Source organism: Cetorhinus maximus, chromosome 3 (genome assembly GCF_964194155.1).
Source record: "Cetorhinus maximus chromosome 3, sCetMax3.hap1.1, whole genome shotgun sequence".
NCBI lineage: Eukaryota > Metazoa > Chordata > Chondrichthyes > Lamniformes > Cetorhinidae > Cetorhinus > Cetorhinus maximus.
In genome coordinates, this window is record NC_135881.1 from 182,410,056 (window position 1) to 182,437,553 (window position 27,498).

The window sequence follows — 27,498 nt, forward strand, 5'->3', positions numbered from 1 at the left end:
GTGGAGTGGTAAGGAGGGGCAAGGTCATAGAGGAAGTTGAACTGCTACTTGTCACTGTCGAAGTGTAGGATGCTGGAACATGCTAGGGATAAGCCAGGCAATCACTTCAGCAGGCTGTTCATAATGGATGCCAATAGGATCAACTGAATGATGCATTTTACACTGCTGTCAGGTGAGAAAGATGTTCAAAGAGAGCATAGCAGGATAATGTGTGCTATTCTGTTGAAGTTGTAGTGAATGTCAATGTTTCAGAGAATCAGTGAGTGAATTAAAATCAAAGCATGATGCTAGCCATGAGCTTGCAGGCAAGGGCCTCTGGCCTTAACTACCCACTTCATCTCTTGCCTCTTGTCCCTTAAATTTCAAGCCTCTCACCTCATCGTGGGTCAATTGGTGCATTTCGGATTAGAATCACAGAATAGTAGAGTACAGAAGGAGGCCATTTGGCCCATCGAGTCTACACTCGATGTTTTCCTTTATTCTGTATCTGTGCACACCAGTTATGTGAAGTCTTCTTGAAGTTGATAAAAGATGGACTTACAATGAAATTAGCAGTATCACTGATGTGTCCAGCCTGCACCTTATGTGAATCTATAGACCTATAGCACACAGATGGATTGTGTTGCACTGTTGTTGGTTGTTATGCCTTGCAAGATTTATGTGTAGCATTATAATCATATCTCTATCTCTCATTCCACCCATGGGTACACATGCATTTACCACCCAGGCGAATGGTTGTTTAAGTATCCCACAAATAACCTCTGTGATGTTGGACCAGGGTTAGAATGAATTGTTGCTGTGACACTATGCAAGCCCAAGAGTAAGCAAAGCAGAAATATGCTTACCTTCCCAATCTTCCTCAGTCCTGAAAATCCCTTTCACATCTTTTGCCATGACTCATTTTTTAAATTCATTTATGAGATGTCAATGTCACTTGCCCATCCCTGAACGAGGGCATTTAAGAACCAACCATATTGCTGTGGGTCTGGAGCCACATGTAGACCAGACCAGGTAAGGGCAGCAGATTTTCTTCCATAAAGGACATTAATGAACCAGATAGGTTTTTATGACAATTGGCAATGGTTTTGTGGTCATCATCAGACTCTGAATTCCAGATTTTTATTGAAATCAAACTTCACCATCTGCCATGGTGGGATTCGAACCCAGGTCCCCAGAGCATTACCCTGGAACACTAGTCCAGTGACAATACCAATATGCCACCGCATGTGTGTGAAACAGCATTAACCTACTGCCTTTTTCAGCCAGGCATTGGGCACATACCCATCAGCTCAGGACAAGACCTTACCTGCTTTAAAGAACCATCCTCCAGGGCTGGAAGAAAGCAGTCCTGCTCCCCGTCCTCATGTCTGGTCCTGTCACAGACTAATTGATAAGAGACTGATGGCCTTGATATAGTCAACAAATGCATTAACGTTGTATCATACACAGATGGTAGAAAGTGAATTAGATGACCTCGGTTGGTCTTCATCCAGCAGTTCCTGTGTTCTTGTTTCCAAAGTCAGTTTCAGTGGAGAAGGTTTCTTCCTGACAACGTGGAAACCAGCATTAAGGAAACACACAGCAGTTCTTTAATATAGTCTCTCACAGGAGATGGCAAACTATTGACCCCAACTCTCCCTCTGTGCCTTGGCCAATCCATCAGGGACTGTCATGATATTCAATTGAGTTGACCTTGCAAAATGATGTGAGATCAACTTTGGTTCTCCATGTACTACAAATATTCTCTGTAGTATCAAGACACCCCCTTCGAGCACCTGGCCATTTCATAGCAATATCCACAAATGTTTAGGACAGGTTGCTGCAAGCTAATGGAACTGTCAGCTGAGAGCAAGAGAACTGATCCACTTACAATTCCTTATTGCAAATCTTATTGAGTGCTCCTCTCGTAGTAGGGAACACTAACCGAGGTTAATTCCTCACCTAACTCCTAAATCTTCACATCTCAATACTTTAAAACAGAAAATTGTAGTCTGTTTTATAATTAACCTGTTATACCTTCTCTGAGGATCCTTGATGATGTAAGGACAAAGACATGTTCAGCCTCCTAGACCTGATGTCACTCATCTCAACAATTGGGAAAATGCACCATCTGATGGTTTCTTTGACCATCATGTTACCCAGTTGTGTACCTTATTCCAGTTCTTTGCATCGTGCTGTAAATGCTTATCACCAGGACTGGCCAGTTGAAATAGCCATTTCTTGGTATAGTTTCTGCCAAATTAGCTACTTACTCCAATGAAGGTGGGCTGGTTATACCCAGTTCTCACATGATTTAATCATTAGTGCAGCACCGATCACAGGTTCAGATGCATGCACAGTAGTAGTGGGAGTGGAAAATTAAACCCACGCCAAATTTAAAGGGATGGGGACAATTAAGTCCAAAGGAAATCATCCTATTGATTATCTCCTCTTCTCTGCAGAAAAGCATCTAGGTAGACTCTGACTCTGAGGCTACATTTTCACAATGATGGAAAAATTCTGCGGCTTAGCCAAAATGGTGCTGGAACCCCGATTCTGGGAGTCCCACCCCTGAACCTGGTACCCACTATTTTCACAAGGGGGTGGGGGAATGTGGGCAGGTTGTAGATTGCACATCCGTGGTTCACGGAGGCAGCTGCACATATTAAAGTGCTGCTGCCTTCAGTCAGATCCAATTTTTGCTAGTGGGATGTCCAAAACATGACTTGTGGTCTTTCCACTTTTCAAGAGAAGGTCTAAACTTAACAGAGTTCTTTGGAGAGATTGGGTACCCTTTTGGAGAGCTAAGATACCCTTTTGGATAGATCTAGAGACAGCTTTGGGAGAGTTCAAGAGCCCTTTGGGATTGTTAAAATTAGACATGAATGTATGTAAAAAAAGGATAAACTCATTGCAACTGTTAAGCATTTAAATCTCCAGGCCTCTAAATTTAAAAAAAAAATCACAGTAGGGTGCCTGTCAGTTCACGTTCCATTGACAGCTCCAAATGGTTATAAAGTCGTGATGTAGGGCTATGAATACAAATGGTTATTTTTATAAGGAATTAAGTAGTTGAAGCAATTTAAATGTGGTGCATGGACTTTTTATCAATTAGAGTATTTTTTTAAAATAGTGAGTTCATCGTAGACACTTAGATCTTTATTTTAATTCACATCAGCATTGGTCCTAATTTCTGCCCCTGGTGGATACTGGATGTGTTGGCAAATGGCGGGGGGCACGGTTTGGCACATGTTGGCACTAAAGTGGCATTGAGGCTATAAAGGTCCATATGGGATGGGATGATGGGCATAGATTGGCATGGAGGGTACGAGGAGCCATGAGGGGTTGTTAGAGGGGTATAGGTTGACATGGAGAGAATGAGAGTCCATGGGGCTGGGTAGAGGAACATTGGTTGACATGGAGGGTATGAGGGGCCATAGGGGTGGGTGCAGACCATGAGGTGGCATGGCTTCGCATGGATGGGACATGGGGATTGTATGGGGGTGAGGGGGTGTGAGGGCTAAAGGTTTTTTTTTTTTGTTTTCTTTTTTTTTAACAGCTGGGACAAAGTGCTGGAGCAGCAAGGTCACCCTTTCACACAGCGTCTTGTGTCTGCACCTGGCAGCCCCTGTAGCTGCCTCCGCACTGTTTCTGGATTGACTCCTGTTAACCACCCCACCTCGCCCCCCCCCCCCCCCCCCCCCACCCACCCACCCCGGAATGGAAACCTGACAGTCTGGGGCTCTTTCTCCTGGGTCGGGTTTATGGATTCGGCAATTTTCCTGACTCTGCACCCCCAATTTGGGAGTATAATTTCAGGCCTGAGATCCACATATCGTTAGATCAAAAATCATGACACCTATCTCCATCGAAAAATATGTGTCAACTATTGAGATTAATAGGTTTGTAACAAGTAATAGTACCAAGAACTATGGAAGCAAGGCGAGTAAATGAAGTTGAGGTGCAAATCAGCCATGATCTAATCAAATGGCAGGACAGGCACGATGGGCTGACAGGCCTGTTTCTAAGGTTAGTTTAGCCCCATGGTTTTACTGCTCCTTTGAGCAGCTCTACAATGTTTGCTCACACTTAATGTGTAAACCTTCAATATAAACTCATGCACTTTCCTCAGCCAGGAAATTGTTCAAGTTCTGCTCGAGTTGAGTTCTGTTTCAAAGGAGTTGGTTTATAGAACAAATCATTCAGCTCAGGCCAGTTTTTCATGATTATTCAGTCACGCTTGGCATAAAGTTTTACTTAAAATTTTGATTGTCAACCTTTTGCTCACCAAATAGAGAGTAACAGAGATCCCTCCTAAGCCTTTAATCCATAGATTTAAAAAAACTAGATGTGGCAATATGAGAACGGGGAAACATATACTGAGTATCATCAATCTTCAATGGTGCATCATTTTTTCTTTAGCGAGATGGTATACTGCATATCTGTTTGCATACACTGGCCTAATCTTGTAGGGTTTAGCAGGCACTGTGAGCTGAATGACTATCCACGTTGATGTTATTGAGGTACCGTTTTAGCACCTCAGACAATTCATCATCTTCTGTGTAACCAGGTGCAGCCTTGGAATGTGAATTTTTATTTTTCCCATCAAAAATCAATAACAATTGTTAGATGACTTGACAGAATCTGCCGCATAGATAATGCTGGTGGATTGACCTTTGTGGTAGGTGATAGCACTGAGATTGTAACTTCACACCATGATCTAGATTACTCTTTCTACAGCACTGATTGTGAAAGTTCAAGATTTGACACAAGTTTCAGTTCCATTCAATCCAGTATAATTACAGGTCTGCAGTTTCTCCACTCAGGTTGTAAGCTTATCACTCACCTCCTTGAAGTCTTAAAAGTGTGATAGGGTTAAACCGGGAAGGCACACATTGAAACAATTTCCAACAATCTCCAATAAGTGAAAACCTAACCATCTCCCCTTGACATCCAATGGCATTGCCACCCCAATATTACCATCCTCTGGGTTACCATTGACCAGAAGCTGAACTGGACCAGCTACCTAAATACTGTGGCTGCAAGAACAGGTCAGAGACTGGGAACTCTGCAGCAAGAAATTCACCTCCTGATGTCCCAAAGACAACCATCCAAAAGCACAAGTCAGGAGTATGGTGGAATACTCTCCACTTGCTTGGATGACTGCTGCTCCAAAAACACTCAAGAAGCTCGACACCATCTAGGACAAAGCTACCTTCTTGATTGGCACCCCATTCACCACTTTAAACATTCACTACCTCCACCACCAATGCACAGTAGCAGCAGTATGTGCTACCTATAAGATGCACTGCAGCAACTCACCAAGGCTCCTTCAACAACACCTTCCAAACCCGCAACCACTACCATCTAGAAGGACCGGGGCAGCAGATGCATGGGAAAACCAACACCTGCAAGTTTCCCCCCAAACACACATCATTCTGACTTGGAACTGTATTACCGTTCATTCACTGTTACTGGGTCAAAATCCTGGAACTCCCTTCCTAACAGCACTGTGGGTGTACCTACATCACATGGACTGCAACAGTTCAGAAGGTGGGTTCACCACCACCTTCTCAAGGGCAATTAGGGATGGGCAACAAATGCTGGCCTAGCCAGTGACACCCGCACCCCATGAACAGAATAAATGTTTTTAAAAGTCCTTGACACTTAACCTGTTCATCCTTATCAAGGGCAGTTGCCTATATCAACATTTACCATCACCATAGGAATCAGTTACAAAGAGGTTGCTTAAACATTAAATACGGCAACATTTTCTGCAGTTTAAGTCAGGTTTTCAAGGTCTTCAGCAAAGTCAGGTCTTCAGGAGCTCCAATCAGCTAAAAGTGGAGGCTTCAATCAGCTTCATTCAGGTGGTTTCATCAACCGCTGCGTAAAGCTGGCAAATTGCATTAGCACGGATGTACCTGCTATGGGTAGTATAGAATGTATCTCTGTTGGACACAGGATAGCTGCAACATCAGGCACTCCTTTAGGACTGTAACTAGAACAAGCATGTAGCTTCAAATTCAATCCAGACTCATCAAATAAAACATAGTAGGATTGCTAGGTTCTCTAAAAAAAAAAATTATTTAATTGACCTCAGGAGGATAAATTTGCAGATTGTATGTCCATCAAGGCTGGTGAGACAATTCCCAACATTGTTACAATATAAATGCATCACAACAAGGGAACAGGGAAGCATGCACTGGCAAAGGAATACTGTTGGGTTAGCTTCATGGGTGTAAGCATCCTGGCGAGAAATATTTGTCTTCACCGCCTGGGGGTGGGGGACATGGTTGAAATGGCAAAATTCACCTGGTTTCCTTTTCATTGAAGACAAATATTTGTAATTCACAAATGCGGAAGGCAGTTTACATTTAAGGAGCAGTGAGGAGAACTGGCCATGCAGAAAACGACAGCTCTGGGAGCGAAGCGATCGTCCCAGTTTGTGGCACTGCCCAACTTGCACAACAAGTGAGAGCTTCAGGCTTGGAGTGGAAAGGCCAGTTCTAAGTGTTGTAGGCTCTGGGAGCAGCGTCATAGTGCATGAAAGCCCATGATCAGACCTGATTGGATTTTGTTGAAATGCTTTTAATGAGTAAAAGAAACCTAATTGCCTGATCGAAGCCAATGGAAATAAAAACCGGAAGAGAAGCACAACCACAGACATTTATACAAAGTTGCAATTGCCCCCATTAAAGAGTAATCCAGGAAGATTTGTGCTCAATTCTCTTAAATGCCCAGTATTCATTGGTTTGCTTTTAGAAGAGGGTTGGAGAGGTGAACATCCCTGATGGCATTAATGGATGGCTTCTCATTATCGGAAGGAATACAGCTATAAATATGAAGTTATAAGAGAATCCAGAGTTATGAGATTAAAAAGAGTGTTTCTCTTATGAAGTAGGGATTAACAATTGTTCATCTGCTGAACTAAGATTATAAAGTTTATAAACATGCCTGAGCATAATTGTGTGCTCAAGGCCAACAACATCCTGTGGCATAGGATATGGTATATCGTCTAACACAAGGCAGTTCTGAAGCAACAGGAACTGGCCTCTACATTACATCAGTAAGGCACTGATAAATTGTAAGATACCATTCTCTAAGAATGGATAACCTTAAGGATGCCCCTAAATCACTTATCAACTGAGTGTAGTGACCACCATCTGCACCTCTCAGTATCCTGTTTGTTTGAAGGATGTTGACCAAAATGAAGGATGTAGACTAAAATGAAATGATCTTGTCTAGCTTGTGTGCTCAACATGCTTCCAGCTGATTCAGCTCTTTTATGGTATAAATACTGGAACCACACAGTAGGATTTTTAGATTCTTTGGATTCACTCAAGCATTTCTCGAGGTGAAGGCATGCTGCTATAGTGTAGCGATGATAGTTCTCCCCTTACTTGGCATAGAATATCTCACAAGACTCTATGGCTTTCTACTAGGGGTTTAAAGGTAAATACTTCTTTAAATATTGATAGATATCTTAAGTATCTCTCTCTGTAATATTAATAAGACTTGGATTCTCTATTGGAAACAATATTATACTTGCCTTTGCTAGAACTGTCAAAATTGCGATTGATTTACCATCAGGAATGAATTGTATGTTCGGCTCTTTAGTAAACTTTTATATAATTGAGAAAATATATTGTCGCATATTGTCTTCTGTATCCAAACTAGAGAACCCATCTCCGTACACTCTTCAGTGGAGAGGTACATTGTTGAGGAGGGATGCCCTTATAATATCCGAATTGTTAAAATCTTGGAAAAACTTGTTAAAAAGGCTATCTGGAGGTAATATTCTCTGGTGGTTCCTTTCCTTCAGGAAGAGTTAAATAGTTCTTCAGACCCATTTAAATACTATGAGGTCTGTCTTTTTCAACCTCAAGTGTGAGTGATCACCCAAGGAGTATACTTAATTGGAATAGTCCCAATAAGGGGCTACGATTATAATCCACTTCAATTGTTTCATTGAAGATGTTCTAAATGGCAGCTCAACCGATGACTCAGTGAGTTTAACCAGAGATTAGCTGAGCTGTATGACCTAGGAGGTCAATTCCCAATGTGTGCTGAACCTTTGTTCTCTGAATTATCTGGTAGTGTCAGGGAGTGTTATAGGTAGCTCTGAGGCATGGAGGGCCAAGCAGGTCTTGGCTTCCTGCTCCTGCTCCCAATGATGGACATCCTGCAAACCCTGCTGGAGTTATGCATTGTGGATGAGGACAGGATGGATCTAGGCTACAATGCCCTTGCAATCGCTCAGCCTGCTAACACTAACCTGGCAAGCTGGACAGCATACTGCAGGGTGCCTTGTACTCGTGGAAATCTGCTCCAGTGAGAGACTAAAGGAGGAGGAATAGAGAAAATTAGCACATTTAGAACAAAAAAAATCCAGAATGGTTCTCAATCATTTTCAAATCAATTTTAAATTCTGAAATGTGTTCAAATCCCTCTATGGCCTCACCCCTCTGTATCTATTTAATCTCCCCCAGCACAAGCCACCAAAATCTCAGTGCGCCATCAATTCTGGCCTCTTGCACTTCCCTGATTTTCAGTGCTCCACCTTTGCCAGCCATACCTTCAGCTGCCTGGGACCTCAGCTGTGAAATTCCCTCCCTATATGTCTTCTCCCTCCTCCTGTAACATGCTCCTTTAAAACGACCACTGAACAAGCTTTTGGTCACATATCCTAATAACACTTTATGTGGCTCGGTGTCAAATTTTGTCTTATCACATACCAGTGAAGCATCTTGGGATGCTTTACTACCTTAAGGCGCTATTCAAATATAAGTTGTTGTTGTTGTACTATATCCCTGGGGTGGCTGTGCAAATTATAATATAAGAGTTAGCCTTTTTGCGCACCCTGATTTATGTACATTTTGCTTTTATTCTTGCAGTTCGACAGAGGATTCCTTTCGCTGGCACATACAAGGTAAAATCATTTTTATTTTTAACATTCTTCTCTTGAAGGGGTTAAATGCTGAAAGTCTTCCTGGCTCCCTCCCCCTTAACAGTGGATGATTGCAAGCAGAGAAATATTGGTTGGCATTCCTTGATACAATAGTGCAGATTGGCTGTCCAAAGTTAGCTTAGAGCTAAAGGAGATTGCTTGCATGCAGTGCAAGGAAAGCGGAAGGTTGCCTCTTGTACTGGGCCTCTTCCATTGGCAGCTTCCCAAATTGCCACTAGAAAATTGGCACTGATTGGGCACCGGTGCCAATTGATGTTGTGCCAGGGTGCCGTTTATTTTTAGATCGTGGTCGGAAGGTTGAGTGCTGCATTAATTTCTAGGAGACGAAAGGAGGAATTCCTTAAGCTTTCTTAACAGTTCAGATTGTCAGTCTTCCTCGTTGATTAGACCAAGGATGTATTAATCACTCCACCGTTCTCTCCCTTCTTTTGAATCATATACATGCATACTTCAGATGCACAGAAAGGTGCAGACGATGAAATCGCCAGCGGCTTGGAGTTAGTGGACTCTTGCCTGAGGTCCCTGCAAGAGTCGGGAATACTAGACCATCACGAATACTCTTCAACTGAAAGTGAGACTCATTTAATTTAATATTTAGCTTATTATTGTTTGGTTAGTTGAACAGGCTGCTAACTATCAGTCTCATCACCTAAGTGAGTGCTATGGTCCAAATTCTTGAAGGCTGCAAGCCTCAAATTGTGTTGGGTAGGCAAAAGGCTTTTTAAGTAATTAACATGCTTTCTGCTTTGCTGACAAGTCCACTGACTGTTCTCAAATGACTCTTTACGCAGGGTCCAATCCTCTCTCCCAGAGTGCCTCACAGATCAATGCCAACCCAGAAGGGTCCTACCAGTACTCGGGCAGTTACCATAGCAACCAGACCCTCTCCCGAGGTGACTCAACCACATCGCAGCTCTCTGGGAGGACCTCCAGTGGTCAGATTGGAGCAGGAGTCGGTATTCATAACTATAGTCAGGTACAACACATAACTCTATAAGAATAACATCTCCTTCAAAAAAAAATGAAATAAATTAGATTTATATAGCGCCTTTCACAGCCTGAGGACATCCTTAAACACTTTACACTTCCAAAGTACTTCATTGGTTGTAATCATTCTTGTAATGTCATAAGCATGGTGGTCAATTTGCGCACAGCAAGCTCCCACAAACAGCTTTGAGATACATGATGGGACAATCTTTTTTTTAGTGGTGTTACTTGAGGAATGAATATTGGCTAGGGCACCAAAGGAGCTCTCCTGCTCTCCTTCAAAATAGTGTCATGGGTTCTTTCTTGTTCAACTGAGAGGGCAGACTGGGCCCCATTTTAACATCTCAGCCATAAGGTAGCACCTCTGACAGTGCAGATATCCCTCAGTATTGCACTGGAGTCTCAGCCTAGACTTCGCGCACAAATTATTGGAGTAGGGCTTGAACCTTCAACCTTCTGATTTGGGCGCAAGAATGCTACCTCGGGACCACAGCAGATGACTGAGGCAGTCACACTTCCTGCTGTTTATACTTGGGGCAGCAATTAAAGGATTTTACTGTTTACCATTATCTGCAGAGGCTGTGAGGCTGTGAGGCTGCTAATTCTGGCCAGACATTCAGGAGAGGGAAGCGAGTATCGCTGTGGGCCAGCACTTATTGCCCATCCTCAATTGTCCTTAAGAAGATGGTGGTGAGCTGCTTTCTTGAACTGCTGCAATCCACGTGATGTGGGTACATCCACAATGCTGTTAGATATTATATATTTCTGTAGCAGTTTGATACAACTGAATGGCTACGAGGTCATTTCAGAAGGCAGTTAAGAGTCAACCACATTGTTATGGAGAGTATAAGAACAGCAGATTTCCTTCCCTAAAGGGCATTAGTGAGACTGATGGGTTTTTAAGACAATACAGTAGCTTTCATGCTCATCATTGCTGATACTAGCCTTTTATTCCCCATTTACTTAAATAACTGAATTTAAGTTCCCTCAGCTGCTGCAGCAGAATTTGAACTCACGTTTCTGGATCAAGCCTCTGATTACTAGACCAGTAACAAAGCCACTATGCTACATCTCCCATATAACCTCCTGCCTCCAACTGATCCAACCACTCAAACAGCCTCTTTTCCCCCCCTCTCCAATATTTTTACAATTAATAAACAAAAATGGCCAAAGAAAATTACAAAAACTGTTCTTTCAAATGCCAATGATTTTTCTCCCTGGGCACTTACAGCAGAGTTCAGGAGATCAGTCGTTAATTCCTAGAGATGCCGGTATAACCCTGGAGGGTTGCCTTTGTCTTGAGATTGGCTGATATATATCAGCATGCACTGAGAACAGTATAGGGATAATTTTCGGCTCAGTGAGCGGGGGCGGGGCCCGCTCGCCGAGGCGTAAAATGACGCGGGGTGACATCAGGCGTGCGTCCCGACGTCACTGCGCCATTTAGATTTTCAGTTCGGCGGGCGCACAGCCGAACTGTCAAAGGCCTGTTAAGGCCGTTAATTAACTAATTAAGGCTATTGAGAAAGCTGCCCATCCAACCTTAAGGTTGGTGGGCAGGTGAAGAGCCCAGGCGGTCTTCGCATTTTTCATGGAACCTCATCCACGGGCGGGATGAAGTTTCATGAATGGTTTATAAATTAAATAAATCCTTTCATTAAAGCTCATTGACATGTGCCGGCTCATGTGATACTGTCACTTGAGGGGACATGTCTTAAATTTTTTTTTCTTTATTAAAACCTTTAAAGCTTAAAACTCACCTCTGTCTCAGGGAACGCCCCCCTGCCTGCACAGGGAGCGCTCAGCGCTTCCGGGTGTGCGTCACGCTGGGCGGGCCTTAATTGGCCCACCCACGTAAAATAGCGGCGCGAAACCGATCGGGAGCCCCAATCAGGTCCGCGCCCGCCCGCCCCCACACAACCCCCCCAACGGGGGGTGAATTCTCGCCTATGTGTTTTGTCTTTCTACTGACCTCGAGGGGAAAATCCACAACACAGGCCCCAGAATGTGATTGAAATTCCTAGCAGGCTGGCCAAAATTTAATGCAGTGCAACAAAAGTTTGCGCACACAACATTGTCATAGCAGACTAGATAACTCTGGCCAGAGACAGCAGAAGGGGTCGAAGTAGTGCTTGTTCCTCCCATGCAAAAACATTAGCACAATTCTTTTTCTCAAGTATTTACCTCCTCCAAGAACTCTGCATTCCTTCAACTTTATCCTCTTGCTCATCATCCCCCCCACCCCTTCCTACCGCAAAGTTTGTTCTTGTGCCTTCTGCTGTCTAGGCTCTATGCTCTGGACCTCATCCCTAAATCTCCTCACTTCTCCCCCCTCCTTTAAGAATCTCGTTGTGTGGTTTGTTGTCAATTTTCATCTGATTGCTCTTCTGTGAAGTGTCTTGGAATTATGTTAAAGGCCCTCTGTAAATTTCAGCTCATTCAGATCTCTGTTTCCCATAGCCTAACTACACCAAGTTTGACCCATCACCTCTGTCTTGCTGACCTGCATTGGAGTCTGGTCTGACAGTGCCTTGAATTTATAAGTTTCACCCTAGTACTCAAATCCTTCCGTGGCTTTGGGCCTCCCTGTCTCTGTAACATTCTCTAGCCTTACAATCCTCTAAGATCTCTGCGCTCCTCAAATCCTGGCCTCTTGCGCAAGCTCAGTTTTCATTGCCCCAACGTTGGTGACCATGTCTTCAAGTGCTTAGGCCCTAAGCCTTGGAATTCTCTCCCTAAACATCTCCACCTCTCTCTCTCATCCTTTCCGATGCTCCTAAAAACCTACCAAGCTTTAGGACACCTGTCCTACTTTTTCCTCATGTGGCTCTGTGTCAGATTTCTATCTGATAATGATCCTTTGAAGTGTTGTAGGATGTTTTACTATGCTAAAGCTGTTGCTGTTGGTGTGATTTTGACTCAATTTGCCTTCTTCGAAAATTAACTTTATCTGTTTCCCATTCCCACACCCTGCAGGTTAACCGGGTTGGTGACAGTAGTCGTACATCAGGATCTGAGAGCTCCCCGTCGCACTCTGCATCGCAGTCCAGGGAGGCTTTTGTGCAAAGCCATGGGAGTGCCTTCCGCCTGCCTGACCCTCAGCATCCATCTTCAGTCTACTATGTCAGCGCCACGCTTCCCGCTCAGAGGGTGAGCTCACCCATGTCCCTGCAGCGGACAGGCTCACCACCTAAGCTCCAGCGAGCGGGCTCAACTGCGGAGAGTGGTGTCTACAGTGCCCAGCGGCTCGCCTCCCCCAAGCAAACGGCCTCACCCAGCCGGCTTTCCAAGTCCTACAGCACAAGCTCCCCGGTCAACATTGTGGTGTCCTCAGCCACCCTCTCCCCCTCGCCCCCAGCCATCGCAGCGACCTCGCCCGCGCACCAGGCCAGCTCATCCCAGCCCAGCTATGCCACGCTTTCGCCCACCAAACGCCTTGGCCATGCTTCTGATCCGTACGGCAAACACCCGCAGGAGCTGTACGAACGCTCGACTCTACAGAGGCCCGGCAGCCTGGCAGGTAATTCAGTTTGGCAGGCGGACACGTTTATCATCAAGAGAGATGTTACTGCTTTCGAGAAAAGATATCGGAGAAGATGCGGAGAAGATTTACCAGGCTGCTGCCAGAACAGAGAGAGTACATCTATTAGGAAAAGCTTGACAGGTTGCGACTGTAGAGAGGGATGACCTGATAGGTGTTTACAATTATAAAGGGGTTCAATAGTGTCATCATCGAGAATATAGTCCCACTTGTGGAGGAGTTGAACACTAGGGGTCATGATTATAAGATAGTCTCTAATAAATCCAAAACAAATTCAGCAAGAACTTCTTTTACTCAACAAGTGGTAAGAATGTGAAACACACTGCCATAAGGGGTGGTTAGGGTAAATTTCACATTATACAGAATTTTGCAAATTTATTAGTGACTATCGTAAATTAATAGCCCCTACTTTTCTGGAAACACCTTCTCCATCTCTATCACATCCTAATATAAAAGACCCCCCCCATCGGGTTATCTCTTATCCTTTTCTAGAGAAAAGAGTTCTCGATAGGTTTTGTTGAAAGTTTTTGTACCCTCTCCATTCTGGTGACATCTTTGTAAACCTCCTGAGCATTTTCTCTCGCAGGAAGAACAGGAATATCTGGAGAGCCATTGGCTTTTAACGGCTCTCCAAATGTTCCCATCCCACCCGCAAGGATGCCTGTCGGGCCAGTAAACGCTACCTTTTATCTTTTTTGTAATATGAAAACCATTATGTAGCCTGACATAGGTTCAAACTAGTCTAGCATAACTTCTCTCTTTTTGAATTGTTTTCCTCTAGAATGGAACCACAATGCAATTGTTTGCACTTTTTATGACTTTGTTAACTATTATTGCTCTATATGCCTGGATCCTATTGCCTCCCTACCCATATAAGCAGTTATTTTCAAAGCAGTGGGCAGCCTTCTTAATCTTGCTATCAAAATGCAAGATATAATGTAGAATAGCATAGCATAGCATGTAGCTACATGTATGTGGAAGCTAAATAAGCACATGAGGAAGAAAGAAGCAGAAAGAAATGTTGATTGGGTTAGGTGAATTAAATAGAGATGGAGGAGACTCACGTAAAACATAAACATTGGCATAGACTTGTTCCTATGCTGTAAAATCCTATGTAATAAGTTCTATTTAAAAATAGCAGACGAAAACAGTTTCTAAATCCACGTTGGTAATTAGAAGAGCTGCATTAGGTAGACCTTCTCACTGTGTTTGATAAAGGACAGAGGTTAATGTTTTCCAGCTATTGTGCAGAATATTCTTTAACAAGTCTCATGTGCCTTTCACATTTTTTAATATTAATTAACATTATTACCATATGTCTGCTGGCAGACCTTGCTCAGGAAGGTTGCCACATGTGGGTCAAGGAATGGGAAACACTTGGGGCTGAATTTTCCCCTGTCGGGGGAGGTGGCGTTGTGCGGGGTAGGCGGGGGGATTCCCTGAGTCGGGGCCTGCACTCTTTCGCACCTCAGGGATATTAGTTTAAGTTATGAAAAATTTAATTAAAGAAAAAAAATATTTTAAGGACATGTCCCCTCATGTGAAACTGTCACATGAGCTGGGACATGTCCGTTAATTTTTTCAAAAATTTTTATTTAATTAATAAACCCTTCATGAAATCTCATCCCGCCCATGGATGTGATTTCATGAAAAATGCGAAGGCCGCCTGGGCTCTTTGCCTGCCCGCCAACCTTAAGGTTGGACGGGCAGCATTCTTAACAACTTTAATTACTTTGTTAATGGCCTTAAAAGGCCTTTGACAGGTCGGAGGGCGCACAGCCGATGCGGCTGCACACCCGCCGAACTGACAATCTAAATGATGCACGGTGACTTCGGGACACCCGCCCGACATCACTGCGCGTTATTTTACGTGTTGGCGAGCGGGCCCCACCCCTGCTTGCTGACTGGAAAATTCTTCCCATGACACCAGTATCAAGTTCCTTGTGACAAGCCCCATCAGTCAAATGGCAGCCTTTGAACTACCTTGGCGTGAGTGGGCCTTGCTAAACAGGTTCAGGGCAGACCAGAGACCCTGTGCAGCCAACCTCCACCACTGGGGACTCAGCCGAAACCCCTTATGTACTTTTGGAGAGACGTAAACAATGCTGCACATTACCCAGGAGTGTCCCCTGTACATACTGTAAAGTGCAGCAGACCAATCCCTTAAAACTTAGCAAAGGAGGTGACTATTGCTTGGCTTCGGGGATTTGCATTTGCTAAATAAAATAAATAACATTATTACTGTAAAGTCAGAATTATTCTTTTTATCATAGCTATGTCTATTATGTTTATTTTTTGATTATCCAGATCCAGAAAGGATTTTTTGCAGCCTTCTAGGTTACAATTTTGTTTCGACATGTGATGATTGACATTCTTCATATCTGTTTACAGTTGTTACAGCATTAAGGTTGTATTTGATTAGGTCGTACGGTGGATCACAACTCCCATACCCTGTTCCATGGGGTGGTAGATTGGGGTAAGAGGCTGAGTGGGAGGGCAATTCCTGTTGGTGATTGGCAACAAGCTCTTAATTTCAATTTTTTGTTCTACCTCTATAACCTTCTCCAGCTCTACAATGCTCCACGATCAGGGGTAAAAAAATTTGTTTTAAAGGCTACTTTATGATTTTCAGGGTCTATGTTTTAGTTTTCAGGGGCTCCTTCATAGAAGCACTGAAGTGTTATAGCACAGAAGGATGCCATTTGGCCCATTGTATGTGCACCGGCTCTCCAAATGAGCAAGTCACCTAGTGTTATCACCGCACCTTCTTCCCGTAACCCTCCACATTCTCCCTTTTCAGTTAACAATCTAATTCCCTTTGGAATGCTTCAGTTGAACCTGCCTCCACCATACTCTCAAGCAGTACGTTCCAGACTTCAGCACCCATTGCGAGAAAACATTTTTCTTCATGTCACTTTTGCTTCTTTTGCCAATTACTTTAAATTTGTGCCCTCGTGTTCCTGATCCTTTCACGAGTGAGAACAGTTTCTCCCTATCTACTCTGTCCAGACCCCCTCTATCAAACCTCCTCTCAGTCTTCTCTTCCCTGAGGAAAACACTCTCAACTTCTCCAATCTATCTTCATAATTGAAGTTCCTCATTCTTGCGAAACTTTTTTGCACTCTTCCAGTGCATTCACATCTTTCCTGAAGTGCAGCAGCTGGAACTGGATGCAATGCTTCAGCTGAGGCTGAACTAGTGTCTTATACAAGTTCAACATAACCTCCTTGCTCTTAGACTCTCTGCCCTTATTAATAAGCCAAGGATACTTATGCTCTATTAACTGCTCTCTCAACCTGTCCTGCCACCTTCAATGACTTATGCACATATATATCCAGGTCCCTCTGCACCTGCACCCCCTTTAGAGTTGCACCATTTATTTTGTATTGTTTCTCCATGTTCTTCCAATCAAAATGAATCATTTCACATTTCTCCCCAATTAACTTCATCTGCCAGCTGTCCGCCCATTCCACCAACTTGTCTACGTTCTTTTGAAGTTATGCAATATCCTCCTCACAGTTCACAATGCTTCCAAGGCTCATTTCAACTGCAAATTTCAAAATTTTCCCTGTACGCCAAGATCTAGGTCATTAATATATATCAGGGAGAGCAAGGGTCCCAACACTGACCCCTGGGGAACTCCACTACGAACTTTCCTCCAGCCCAAGAAACATCCATTAACCACTACTCTCTGTTTCCTGTCACTCAGCCAAGTTCATATCAATGTTGCCACCGTCCCTTTTATTTCATCAGCTATAACTTTGCTCACAAGTCTGTTGTGCGGCATTGTATCAAATTCCTTTTGGCTCTCCATTGCACCACATCACAGCATTGCCCTCATCAACCCTCTCTGTTACCTTTTCAAAACACTCCAGCAAGTTAGTTAAGCACAATTTTCCCTTTATCTGCACTAGCTTTCCTTAATTAACCCACATTTATCCATGTGACTATTAGTTTTTTTTCTGAATTATCGTTTCTAGCAGTTTCCCCACCACCAAAGCTAAGCTTTGGGGAGGTGGTGGAATAATGCTAATACCACTGGATTAGTAATCCAGAGGCCCAGACTAACACCCTGGGGACATATGGGTTCAAATCCCACCACAGCAGCTGGTGGAATTGAAATTCAATTAATAAATCTGGAATATAAAGCTAGTCTCAGTAATGGTGACCATGAAACTATCATCGATTGATGTAAAAACCCATCTGGTTCACTAATGTCCTTTAAGGAAGGAAATCTGCCGTCATTACCTGCTCTGGCCTACTTGTGACTCCAGACCCACAGCAATGTTGTTGACTCTTAACTGCCTTCTGAAATGCTTACTTCAAGGGCAATTAGGGATGGGCAACAAATGCTGGCTTTGTCAGTGACCCCCCACATCCCATGAAAGAACAAAGAACAAAGGTAACTGACTGGCCTTATTTGCTGGGCTTACCTTTACAACTTTGTAATATTTGCAATTCCCCAGTCCTCTGGCACCACCCTGAGTCTAAGAAAGACTGGAAAATTATGTCCAGTGCTTCTGCGATTTCCACTCTCACTTTCCCATCCAGTCCTCATGCTTTATCAACTTTAAGTATAAACAGCCTATCTAATACCTCTTCATTAACATAAAACAGACCTGAAGGTTTAAGTTAGAAACCAAACTGTTCTCAAAGCAGGAAATTGCAAATTCGCTTTAAGCCTCCAGTAAAGAAACAAGAGACTTGGTGCTGGGTAGATGGCCAAGAATCCAACAACAATTAAACAGTTTTCCTTCATTTTCCACCCCCACCCCCATCGGCCTCCTCCAATGGCTGATATTAAAGCAAACTTAAGGCTTAGGAAATCAGGCTCTTATGGATCGACTAGACTTCCAACTTTTTCTACACTTCCAAACTTTTTTAAAAAAAGAAAACACACGCACGACAGCTGAGAAAATCTTGTATACAGACAGACACCTCTATAGCCAAAACATTTAGAGAAAAACCTAAGGGGAGCAAAAGAATGGATTTACCCCATAAAATTCTTTCTCACTCCACCAGAGATCCCTCTACTTTAAACTTTGTTCACAAAATAATTTAGTGGATAGATACGAAAGAAGAAGAAAGTCATTGGAAAGGATTTAACTTCTTTCTTTGGTTATTGTCATTCCAGCAGTAGTTTGTAAACTTGAAAGCCAGGCCCAGGAGAAGGAAATATCAAGGTTTATTTTTTAAAAAAGAGTTGGGAAATCATATATATAAATAAATAAATAAGTTGCAAGTGTGAACATGAGGAATTGCTGTCTACAGCATCTCTCTCTTTCCAGAGAGGCCTCCTTTTGCTCTTAACCCTCTCCATCCTTCCTCAGTGTCACTCACTGCCACAGCCAGAGATGCTTTACCTGCCTTGGATCTGCCGCCATCCTGGCCTTCCTCTCTCCTCTGCACCTGCCAGTGGCAGTGCTGAGATCCTATTTCTTTCCCTTCTCTTTCCTATTGAAATAAAGGGGTTGTTGGCGAGATCTTATGGCATAGTAGGTGCCTCAGAGCCCGGGAGAGATTCCTGGTCAGCCATGTGATGGAAAGAAAGTTGGGAGCCTCTACTGTCACTTTCCATAGCTCCAGACTACAACATATGGAGAGGTGGAAACTTTCCTATGCCCAATTGTGCTGGTGTTCAATGTCTGTGCCAGGAGGGGATAGGCCAGTAAGTAGCTCAAAAATAATGGTCTTGGAATTGCCCTGCCTAATGCTAACAAGCACCTTATTCATGTGTTCACCTAAAATTCTTCTCTCTATGAGTTTACTTTCAGAATTGAGCTATTTATATAGAGGGGAGAATTTTCTCCCCGTTGGGGGGGGTTGGGCGGGAGCAGGCACGGGCGGGTGTGCAGCCAATTGCTGCCCGCGTTCGGCTGGACGCCACCATTTTGCGCACGCTGAGCGCTCCCTATGCATGCACATGAAAGAGCGCAGAAATCTCCCTGAGGCACAGAGCTGTCTCAGGGAGATTACTTTAATTTTTAAAAATTTTATTGAAGAAAGAAAAAAAATTTTAAGACATACCCCCTCATGTGACAGTGCCACATGAGCTGGGACATGTCAATGAATTTCAATTAAAAAATTTATTTAATTTATAAACCCTTCATGAAACTTCATCCTGACTGTGGATGAGGTTCCATGATAAATGTGAAGGCCGCCTGAGCTCTTCGCCTGCCCGCCAACCTTTGGACCGGCAACTCAGTTAATGATCTTAATTGGAATCTAAATGGCCTTAATAGGCCTTTGACAGTTCAGTGGGCACACAGCCGACTTTGCTGTGTGCTCACTGAACTGAGGATCTGAATGATGCGCAGTGATGTCGGGACACACACCTGACGTCACCGCATGTCATTTTACGCATCAGCGAGCAGAAGATTCTGGCCAGAAAGTATCATCAGGAGAAGGCCATATGACTCAAAACGTCTGTTCCGACCTTTCAATTTCACTACATCAAAAGGGACAGAGTTGGTGGGGAAGGTGATGGGTTTGGGAAGATTGCTCAAATGAAATTGCTACTTTTTTCTAGTCTGACCAATATCACCCTGTGGACAGCTCACTCAGACTTAGCCCCTGCCCAAGCCAATACAGATGATGCTCTTTTATTGTTTTCTAACCTTAGAGAAATATGCTTTATGCTTGAATAAGAGTTTTGCATTCAGTTTTAGGCTCCTGGAGAAGGAGACAGCTCCACTAGAATGATGCCAGGACTTAGAGGGTTAAATTATGAGGACAACTTACTTAAAATGACTTGTACTCCCTTAACTATAGAAGACTGTGGATTGACCTGATCGAAATGTTTCAAATGGTGAAAGGGTGTGATATGATGAATAGGGAATCAAGAATGAGAGAACTTAATCTTAAAATTGAAGTTAGGATATCCATGAGTGACATCAGGAACCACTTTCCACACAGATGGCAGCAGAAATCTGGAATTCTCTCCCGCAAAAGGATGGGGGACAGTTTGTTGGGTAAGGGTATCGGAGATATAGAAAATGGAATTGAGATGCAGATCAGCCATGGCCTAATAGTGTGGCGGAACAGATACAAGGGGCTGGAATGGCCTATTCCTGTTCCTAATATTCCTATGTCTCAAAGAGCCTACTGTCACTGCAACCTATGGATTAATCCCTTAACAGTCAAAAGCCAGGGCCACCAGAACTCAATAATCTTACATTACAATAATGACTGCACTTCAAAAGTACTTCTTTGGCTGTAAATTGTTTCAGAATATTCAATGGTTGCGAAACACACTATAGAAATGCGAGGAGGATGGAACAGACAGGGCAAAATTAGCCAGTCAAAAAAAGCAGCCCAGGAAATTCCACTGTCCCAACCAATGGAAGAGCAAGACCTTAAAACAGGAAACACTCTTTTCGAGTTATCAACAGTCACAGATTGCAACTCTTTCGAGTACAATCACAGTTCTTGGTTTCCGGGAGTGGGACATGAACCCACAACCCTCTGATTCAAAGGCGAGGGTGCTATGAACTGAGCTGAACAGAACAGGCAAAGTTCAATACAATAGATTGATTCAGTGGAGCTAATTACTGACAATTGTCTCTTGCTGTCACCTGTGAGGTAGAACAGCACTTTAAGGAGCACTATAGAGGAATTTGCCTTTCATCTTACACTCAGCTCTAATTTTCAGAGTCAAGGCTGTGGAATTGAGCCTTTAATGTGACATATTGCTCGCAATGAGATCACATGGCTCAGTCGTGGCTACTGGGTGCATTCTTCAGCTGTTAATGGGAGATGACCTTCCTTAGAGTTCATATCGGGGTCAGAGCTGCTGACTAATGCTCATCATTGAATCTCCACTCTTTTGAAATAATTTGAAAATTGGATTTTAGTCCAAGATAAAGAATAATCATTTGCATGAAATTGTTTTTTTTTCCTGAGTCCGCAATGCAAATCCATTTACTTCAACTGTAACACATATTACCATAAGGTGACCAAACTGGAGCTGCCATGGTTCTGCTGACTCTGTTCTGGTGTCATAAATCATGTATTAGTTGACTCTGGTAACTCGATCTTAACCCATTTAACCAATATTGCCAATAGAAGATTGAACACAGACACAATTGCTCCTCATTCTCCAAAAACAAAGGACACATGCCTTCTCATATTCATATTTTCTCATACACATGCACCATTTATGAGGGATCTCCCCCTCACACAGACACAAGCCAGCACTTTCTTATGTGTATACTCTTCCACATGGCACACTGTTCTTTTCCTTTCTCACACACATGCACACAGATGCGCTCACACTTGCATGAGCAATCTCTCACGCACTGTTTCCATCTCTCACACACACTTTTTAGTTCCCATCCATTCTCTCTTGCAGACCCTCTTGTACACCCATATCTATACACCTGCATGTACACACACAGATATCCACGTGCACAGGGATACGTACTTACTTTTAAAAATAATGAGGAGACACCTTGGGTGGTTTAAAGAGTTTGTGCTTTATAGGGTGTTGAATTTTGTGCTCACTATAGCAGGAGAGAACACGTTCCATGTAGGGGTATCTGGTGCTGGTGTCAGGCATGTCAGGTCAGCTTTAGTACAAATGGATTAGCTTGCTCAACTCTGCCTTGCAATGCCCCTTCACCAGAACTGCATTGTGTCAGTCTGTTTATCTATTTTCTTCAACCAGCACATTGCCCTGTCTCTTTCTGATGTAGTCAGTTATTGCTGATTTATTCAATTGATTTGCACCACCACCACCCCCGCCCTCAACTGCAGGTTACTGCTCATTATTTTTAAACAGGTTTTCCCTTCCCTGGCTCAGGTATTTCCAAAACTGTGGTCAGCTGTCTTGCTTTTGTGCTTCCTCCCTTCTTGGTCATCAGTCAGCCTGGAGGGCTGCACCAGAGCAGCTGAGTGACAACTGGTTTTCTGGAACTTGCCCACCTCTTGCAGGACAGCACCTGCCATCTGTTTGCCTGCTTCCCACAGTAGCATTGTTAAAGTCAATGTGTCCAATGCCAACCTCTATCTGGGTACCCCATGACGCTAATTAATAAATGGCATTAATAAGCTGCCCAACTTGTTGCTTTTGTAACCAGGGACTGTCTCATTCCAGTTGATTTTATTCCAAAGCTATGAATCATGTATCAAGTCATCCAGAATATCCACAGGCTCCAGAGGAGGGTAAAACCAGGATGAAAACCCAGTGGCCGATCCAATTTTGTCAGAAACCTGTTGGGCGGGTTGGGTTGGAATCACCCCCTCCCCACAACCCCAGGATTGTGATCATGTCTGTTTTCCTAACAAAATGAAAAATGAGGCCTCAGTCTCACATCCACCAGAGAGCTGACTTGACCTGACATGATGTGTCCCCAGTTTGCAGATTTAGAATCTGTTCAGCTATTTTTTTCTGCTTATACTGACTGTGGGTTTTGAACTCACAATGTGTTGTTTTCTCTCGTGCACCACAGCCAGTTCCCGTGCCTCCTACAGCAGCCAGCACAGCCACCTGGGCCCTGACCTGCGCCCACTGCAGTCTCCAGAGCACCACATCGACCCTATATACGAAGATAGAGTCTATCAAAAGCCCCCAATGAGGAGCCTAAGTCAAAGTCAAGGAGACCCGCTGCAGGCATCTCTTACGGGGACATATCGTACTAGTACAGGTACAGTGATGTGTATAAAGCTGTCGTGCTTGTTGTCAAAGTGGTCTCTATCACGCTATATTGTGTTTTTATAAATTATACACCTGCTGCACCTGTCCCCCTGCCCACCACCACTTCCCCTCACAACCAATATGTTTACTTGCATCGTAGCTCTCAGTGAGAAATCTACACATAAAAGCAAAGAACAAACTTGCACTTATGGTGCACCTTTGTCGATCTCAGCGCATTCCAAAGTGTCTCACAGCCAATTCAGTACTTTTGAAGTGTGATGTTCTGTTGTAATGTGGGAGACGCAGCAGCGGGTTTGTGTCCCAGAAACAACACTGAGACCATGACCAGATAACCTGTTTTAATGATTTTGGTTGAGGGATAAATATGGGTCAGGATACCAGGGAGAACTCCCCAGCTCTTCCTCAGATAGTGCCGTGGAATCATTTCTGCATGTTAGAGAGGGCAGGTATAGGGCCTCGGTTCAACATCACACCCAAAGGGCTCACAGAATCACAGAATGGTTACAGCACAGAAGTAGGCCACATGGCAGATCACAAGGGATTTGATGTGAGGAAGGGTATTTGCTGTTACCTGCACTCCTGCAGTCTCCCTAAAATCACACCCCAGCAAGTCACATTTGCCAGCAGTTGGAATGAGGCATTTATTCTGATCAGCAAAGACATTTTCAAAAGCCACTGCTGGATAAATTTCATTAATTATGGTTTAGCTTGACTAAATTAGTGAGCAGGAAAGGTTGTGTTCTCCTGTGTTATGTAATTCATTGTATTTCACCTTTGTAAACTATTCTTTTCCAGCACTGCCTCAGGACTTGATAACATTACTTCTGGCCTAATGTATTAGCGATCGAATAATCCATACCCGTATAGCTGCTGATGTTGGCAGCCCATTTGCTCCACAAAGTCATGATTTTAGTCAAGTTTAGGGTTGCCAACTTTGGTTGGACGTCGGCCTGAAGCTTTCATCACATGACCTGTTCGCCCCAACCGACTCGCTTCCATGATCTTCCATGATTGGTTGCCCAAAGCTCCGCCCTCCCACAATAATCACAAAGCGAACTGACTCTTCATTGCCCAAATGGATGATTTTGACTGTCAGCCAAACAACGCTTTTCCCATCTCCAATATTTTTATAACTACTCAGTGAAAAAATGTTCATAGAGAGCCTTCAAAAACACAGAATTCTTTTATCACCCCTATGATTTTTCTCCCGTGGTTGCTCCTGGCAGTGTTCTTGAGATTAATCTTCAATTCATGGAGACTCAAAGACAAACCTGGAGGGTTGGTAATCTTAAGTGAAGATGATTCAGTTATGTGTTGTGTCGTGCTGGTTCTCAGACTAACAATGCTGCCTGCTCACACACAGCAAGCTCAGCGCAATGACCTTGCGCTCTCTGTGTGAGTTCTCCCAATAAACTATAGAATGCCCCTAAGGTTTGCTGCTATTGTTTAGAAAATGCTTCCAACAAATAGAGACTCTTATTTCCTGGCCAAAAAGACAATCAAGAACTTCATAATTCTATCTTTTAATCACCATTCATGCCCATCAGAATCATGTAACTATTTATAACAGCAAAAACTTGCATTTATATTGTGCCTTTAATGTAATTAAGATAGTCCAGGGACTTTACATGAGTGTAAAAGGATAGAAATTGACATTGAATCAAAGAAGGAGCTATTAGGACAAAGGCTTGGTCACAAAGATAGGTTTTAAGGAGCATCTTAAAGAAAGAGGGAGAGGTGAGGTGGTTTAGGGAGGGAATCCCATGGCTGATTTATATCCAACTCCATTTACCTGACTTAACTCCATATCTCTTGATATCCTTATCTAATGAAAATAACCTTCAGCATCACTTAAGATGTCCCTTATCTGCTTATATGCTCTGAAGAAACAGGCAAAGAAAATTCTCAAATTGAATTGACTTCACCAAGGCGTGAATATGAAACATTGGCACTGGTACAGCAGAATATGAAGGATATGCGGAAACTGTGGCTGGAAATTTCCACCCCTTTTGGCGCCGGGCGTCATGGCAGGGGTAAGTGGACAATATGGTGAGGCGGCCAAAAATCGGTTTCACTCTGTCATGAAACCAGTTTACGAACATCCGCTCCACCTGTCAATGGCCAGCCGCGTTTCCCACCACTGCACCATCGGGAACATCACTTTAATACATCTGCACATAATTATAAGCTCTGGTCACTGGAATCATCCCCCCACGCTGGATCATCCAAGCACAAGCACACCAACGTGTTTCACAGCTGTACATAAGCGACGTGCACCTGGCAAGCTGCACTTCACTCGGGACTTTGAGGTTTGTTTGCCTACCTTGCTTCGGGCAGCACTCGTGGTCATCAGCACCAGGCTTCGCAGACAGCATCACATCACTTTTCGGGAGGCTCACAGGCAGGTCTCTCTCTACCAGACTAGCCGTAAAGCGGGGTGGCTTTTCAACAGCTGCAGAGCTAGTGCTTGCTTGGGGAAGGGGGAGAAGTGGCCTCAGGCAAGGGAAGAGGCTGCAGGGCGAGGGCTGTACTGGGAAGGGGCGATTCCCAGGGTGTGTGTGTGGGGGCACGTGTTGATCTGTGCAAGTGGCCTCAAGGTGCTGAGGGCTGAGGAGACAGTCTATAGAGGAGATGACGCCAGATGGAGATGTGCGGGTGTGTGTGAAAGACTGAGTGGCGATGTCCCTTGTGCTGGGAGTGAGATGCCAGTGAATATGTGATGGCCTTGTGAGTGTGTGAGTTTAGAGTGATTAGATGGTTGCCTTACCCTGGCGGCACAGAGGAGATCATTCATCCTCTTTCTGCACTATATGGCCAATCATTTCTATGCAGCATTGGCACTGACCACCACTGCCACCGTCTCCCAAGCCGGAATGGTGAGATTGCTGAACCTTCTGCGGTAAGAGCAGGGGTGGAGGACATCACGGCGGGCCTCCAAAAGGCATTCCAGTGTTGGGCCGTTGAACTCTTCTTGGCTTTCAGGGCCACATCTTCACTGGAGCAGGCCCGAGCTGCAAGCACTGTAAGCATTGAGCACTGTGTGCGCGGCTGCTGTTTAGATCTGCTGCTGTCAGAGTGAGGAAATGATGTGGTAACAGCGTAGTGGATGATTCAGAAGCTGCCTGCCAGCGAGATGACTTGTTCCTGTGGCTGCGTAATTAATGAGGCGGGAAGCGGACGATACGGCGCGAGAAACCACTATTGCAGCTGGCGGGTAAAATGTTCTTTTTCCCACCCGCTACCGCACTTAATGCAAATCTGGGATGATTCCACCCTGTCTATGCTGTTACTATAGTGAGTTTGGATGACCTAATTTAAATCCTTCAGTGGGCAATAAAGTAGAAATCTCACATTGTGGGTGGAATTTTACCAGAAAATGCTGTAAGCGATTCAAAGCTCCATTGACTTCGCCAAGACCAGAAGACGCACCAGTGGGAGGGACTGTAAAATTCCACCCTGAGAGACCATATAACGACTGGTGTGGAAAATGGGAACATTTTGAACTGACCACTGATGGGTGCTGTCTTGGGATTGAAGCTGAGACATAGGCTCAGTATTTTCCACAGAGCTGATCCCGCTTCACTGACAGGACTTAGCTGCAGACCCATTTCTGTGTGTAAACAAGGCTTCCGACACACACGGAAGAAATTCCCAACCTCGACATGGGTCAGAGCAGAGGAAGCTTGTTCTGTATATAATCATGTTACACTTGACCCAAGAGTGCTTGATACTGGCCACGAGGTAAAGTAGCCTCTGCCCCAGCGCCAATGCCCCAGGTTGGTGCGCTCAAATAATTAATGCAGATTTCACAAAAAAATGCTTTTCAATTTTAAGAACAAAATTGGCCAATTTTCTTAAGGTATGTATGATGAGTGTGAACTTCAGAACTCACATGGACAGCACAGTTTACACCTCTGCACTGTCAAGTTTGGCAAAAGGTAAAGCAGAATGTTGGATCTCTCATTAGGGTAGCAACCTCCCCTCAGACTCCTAGTGCTCTGTCCCAGTACTGTATGCACAGGTCTTGTCATTCATTTCTATGTAATTAGAGCTCCAGAAAAAAAATAGGCACCTACATTACAGAAGGCCTTTTCAATCTTCCTCTCCTCCCTCCCTTCACTTAGGGCAGGATTTCACCCATGTCAGGAGGGCTCGGTGGGGGCGGGTGGGGATAGTTGGGAAGGTGACCTCCGCCCGCAATCGGCACCACAAGGCAATTTCACACTGGCAAGCCAATTAAGGCCCACCTGGCATGAAACCCTGTACGGGTAGGGGGAGGAGAGCGAGCCGGGCGAGTGTGACCTTTGCGCATGCGTGCTTCATAATCTCCCTGAGGCACAGAGCTGTCTCAGGGAGATGAAGAAA

The 27,498-nt window shown here is 44.1% G+C and overlaps 1 protein-coding gene across 7 annotated transcripts in view; it reads left to right on the forward strand.

The window, feature by feature from the left end:
• The window catches only part of LOC144679077 (catenin delta-2-like), a 1,449,546-nt gene that overhangs the window by 983,818 nt on the left and 438,230 nt on the right, over positions 1-27,498 (forward strand). For all 7 annotated transcript variants that reach the window (XM_078539356.1, XM_078539360.1, XM_078539354.1 and 4 more), the window contains 5 exons: positions 8,877-8,911; positions 9,405-9,521; positions 9,742-9,926; positions 12,914-13,457; positions 22,928-23,122. In XM_078539356.1, coding sequence (XP_078395482.1) covers positions 8,877-8,911; positions 9,405-9,521; positions 9,742-9,926; positions 12,914-13,457; positions 22,928-23,122 — 1,076 coding nt within the window. The remainder of the gene's footprint in view (positions 1-8,876; positions 8,912-9,404; positions 9,522-9,741; positions 9,927-12,913; positions 13,458-22,927; positions 23,123-27,498) is intronic.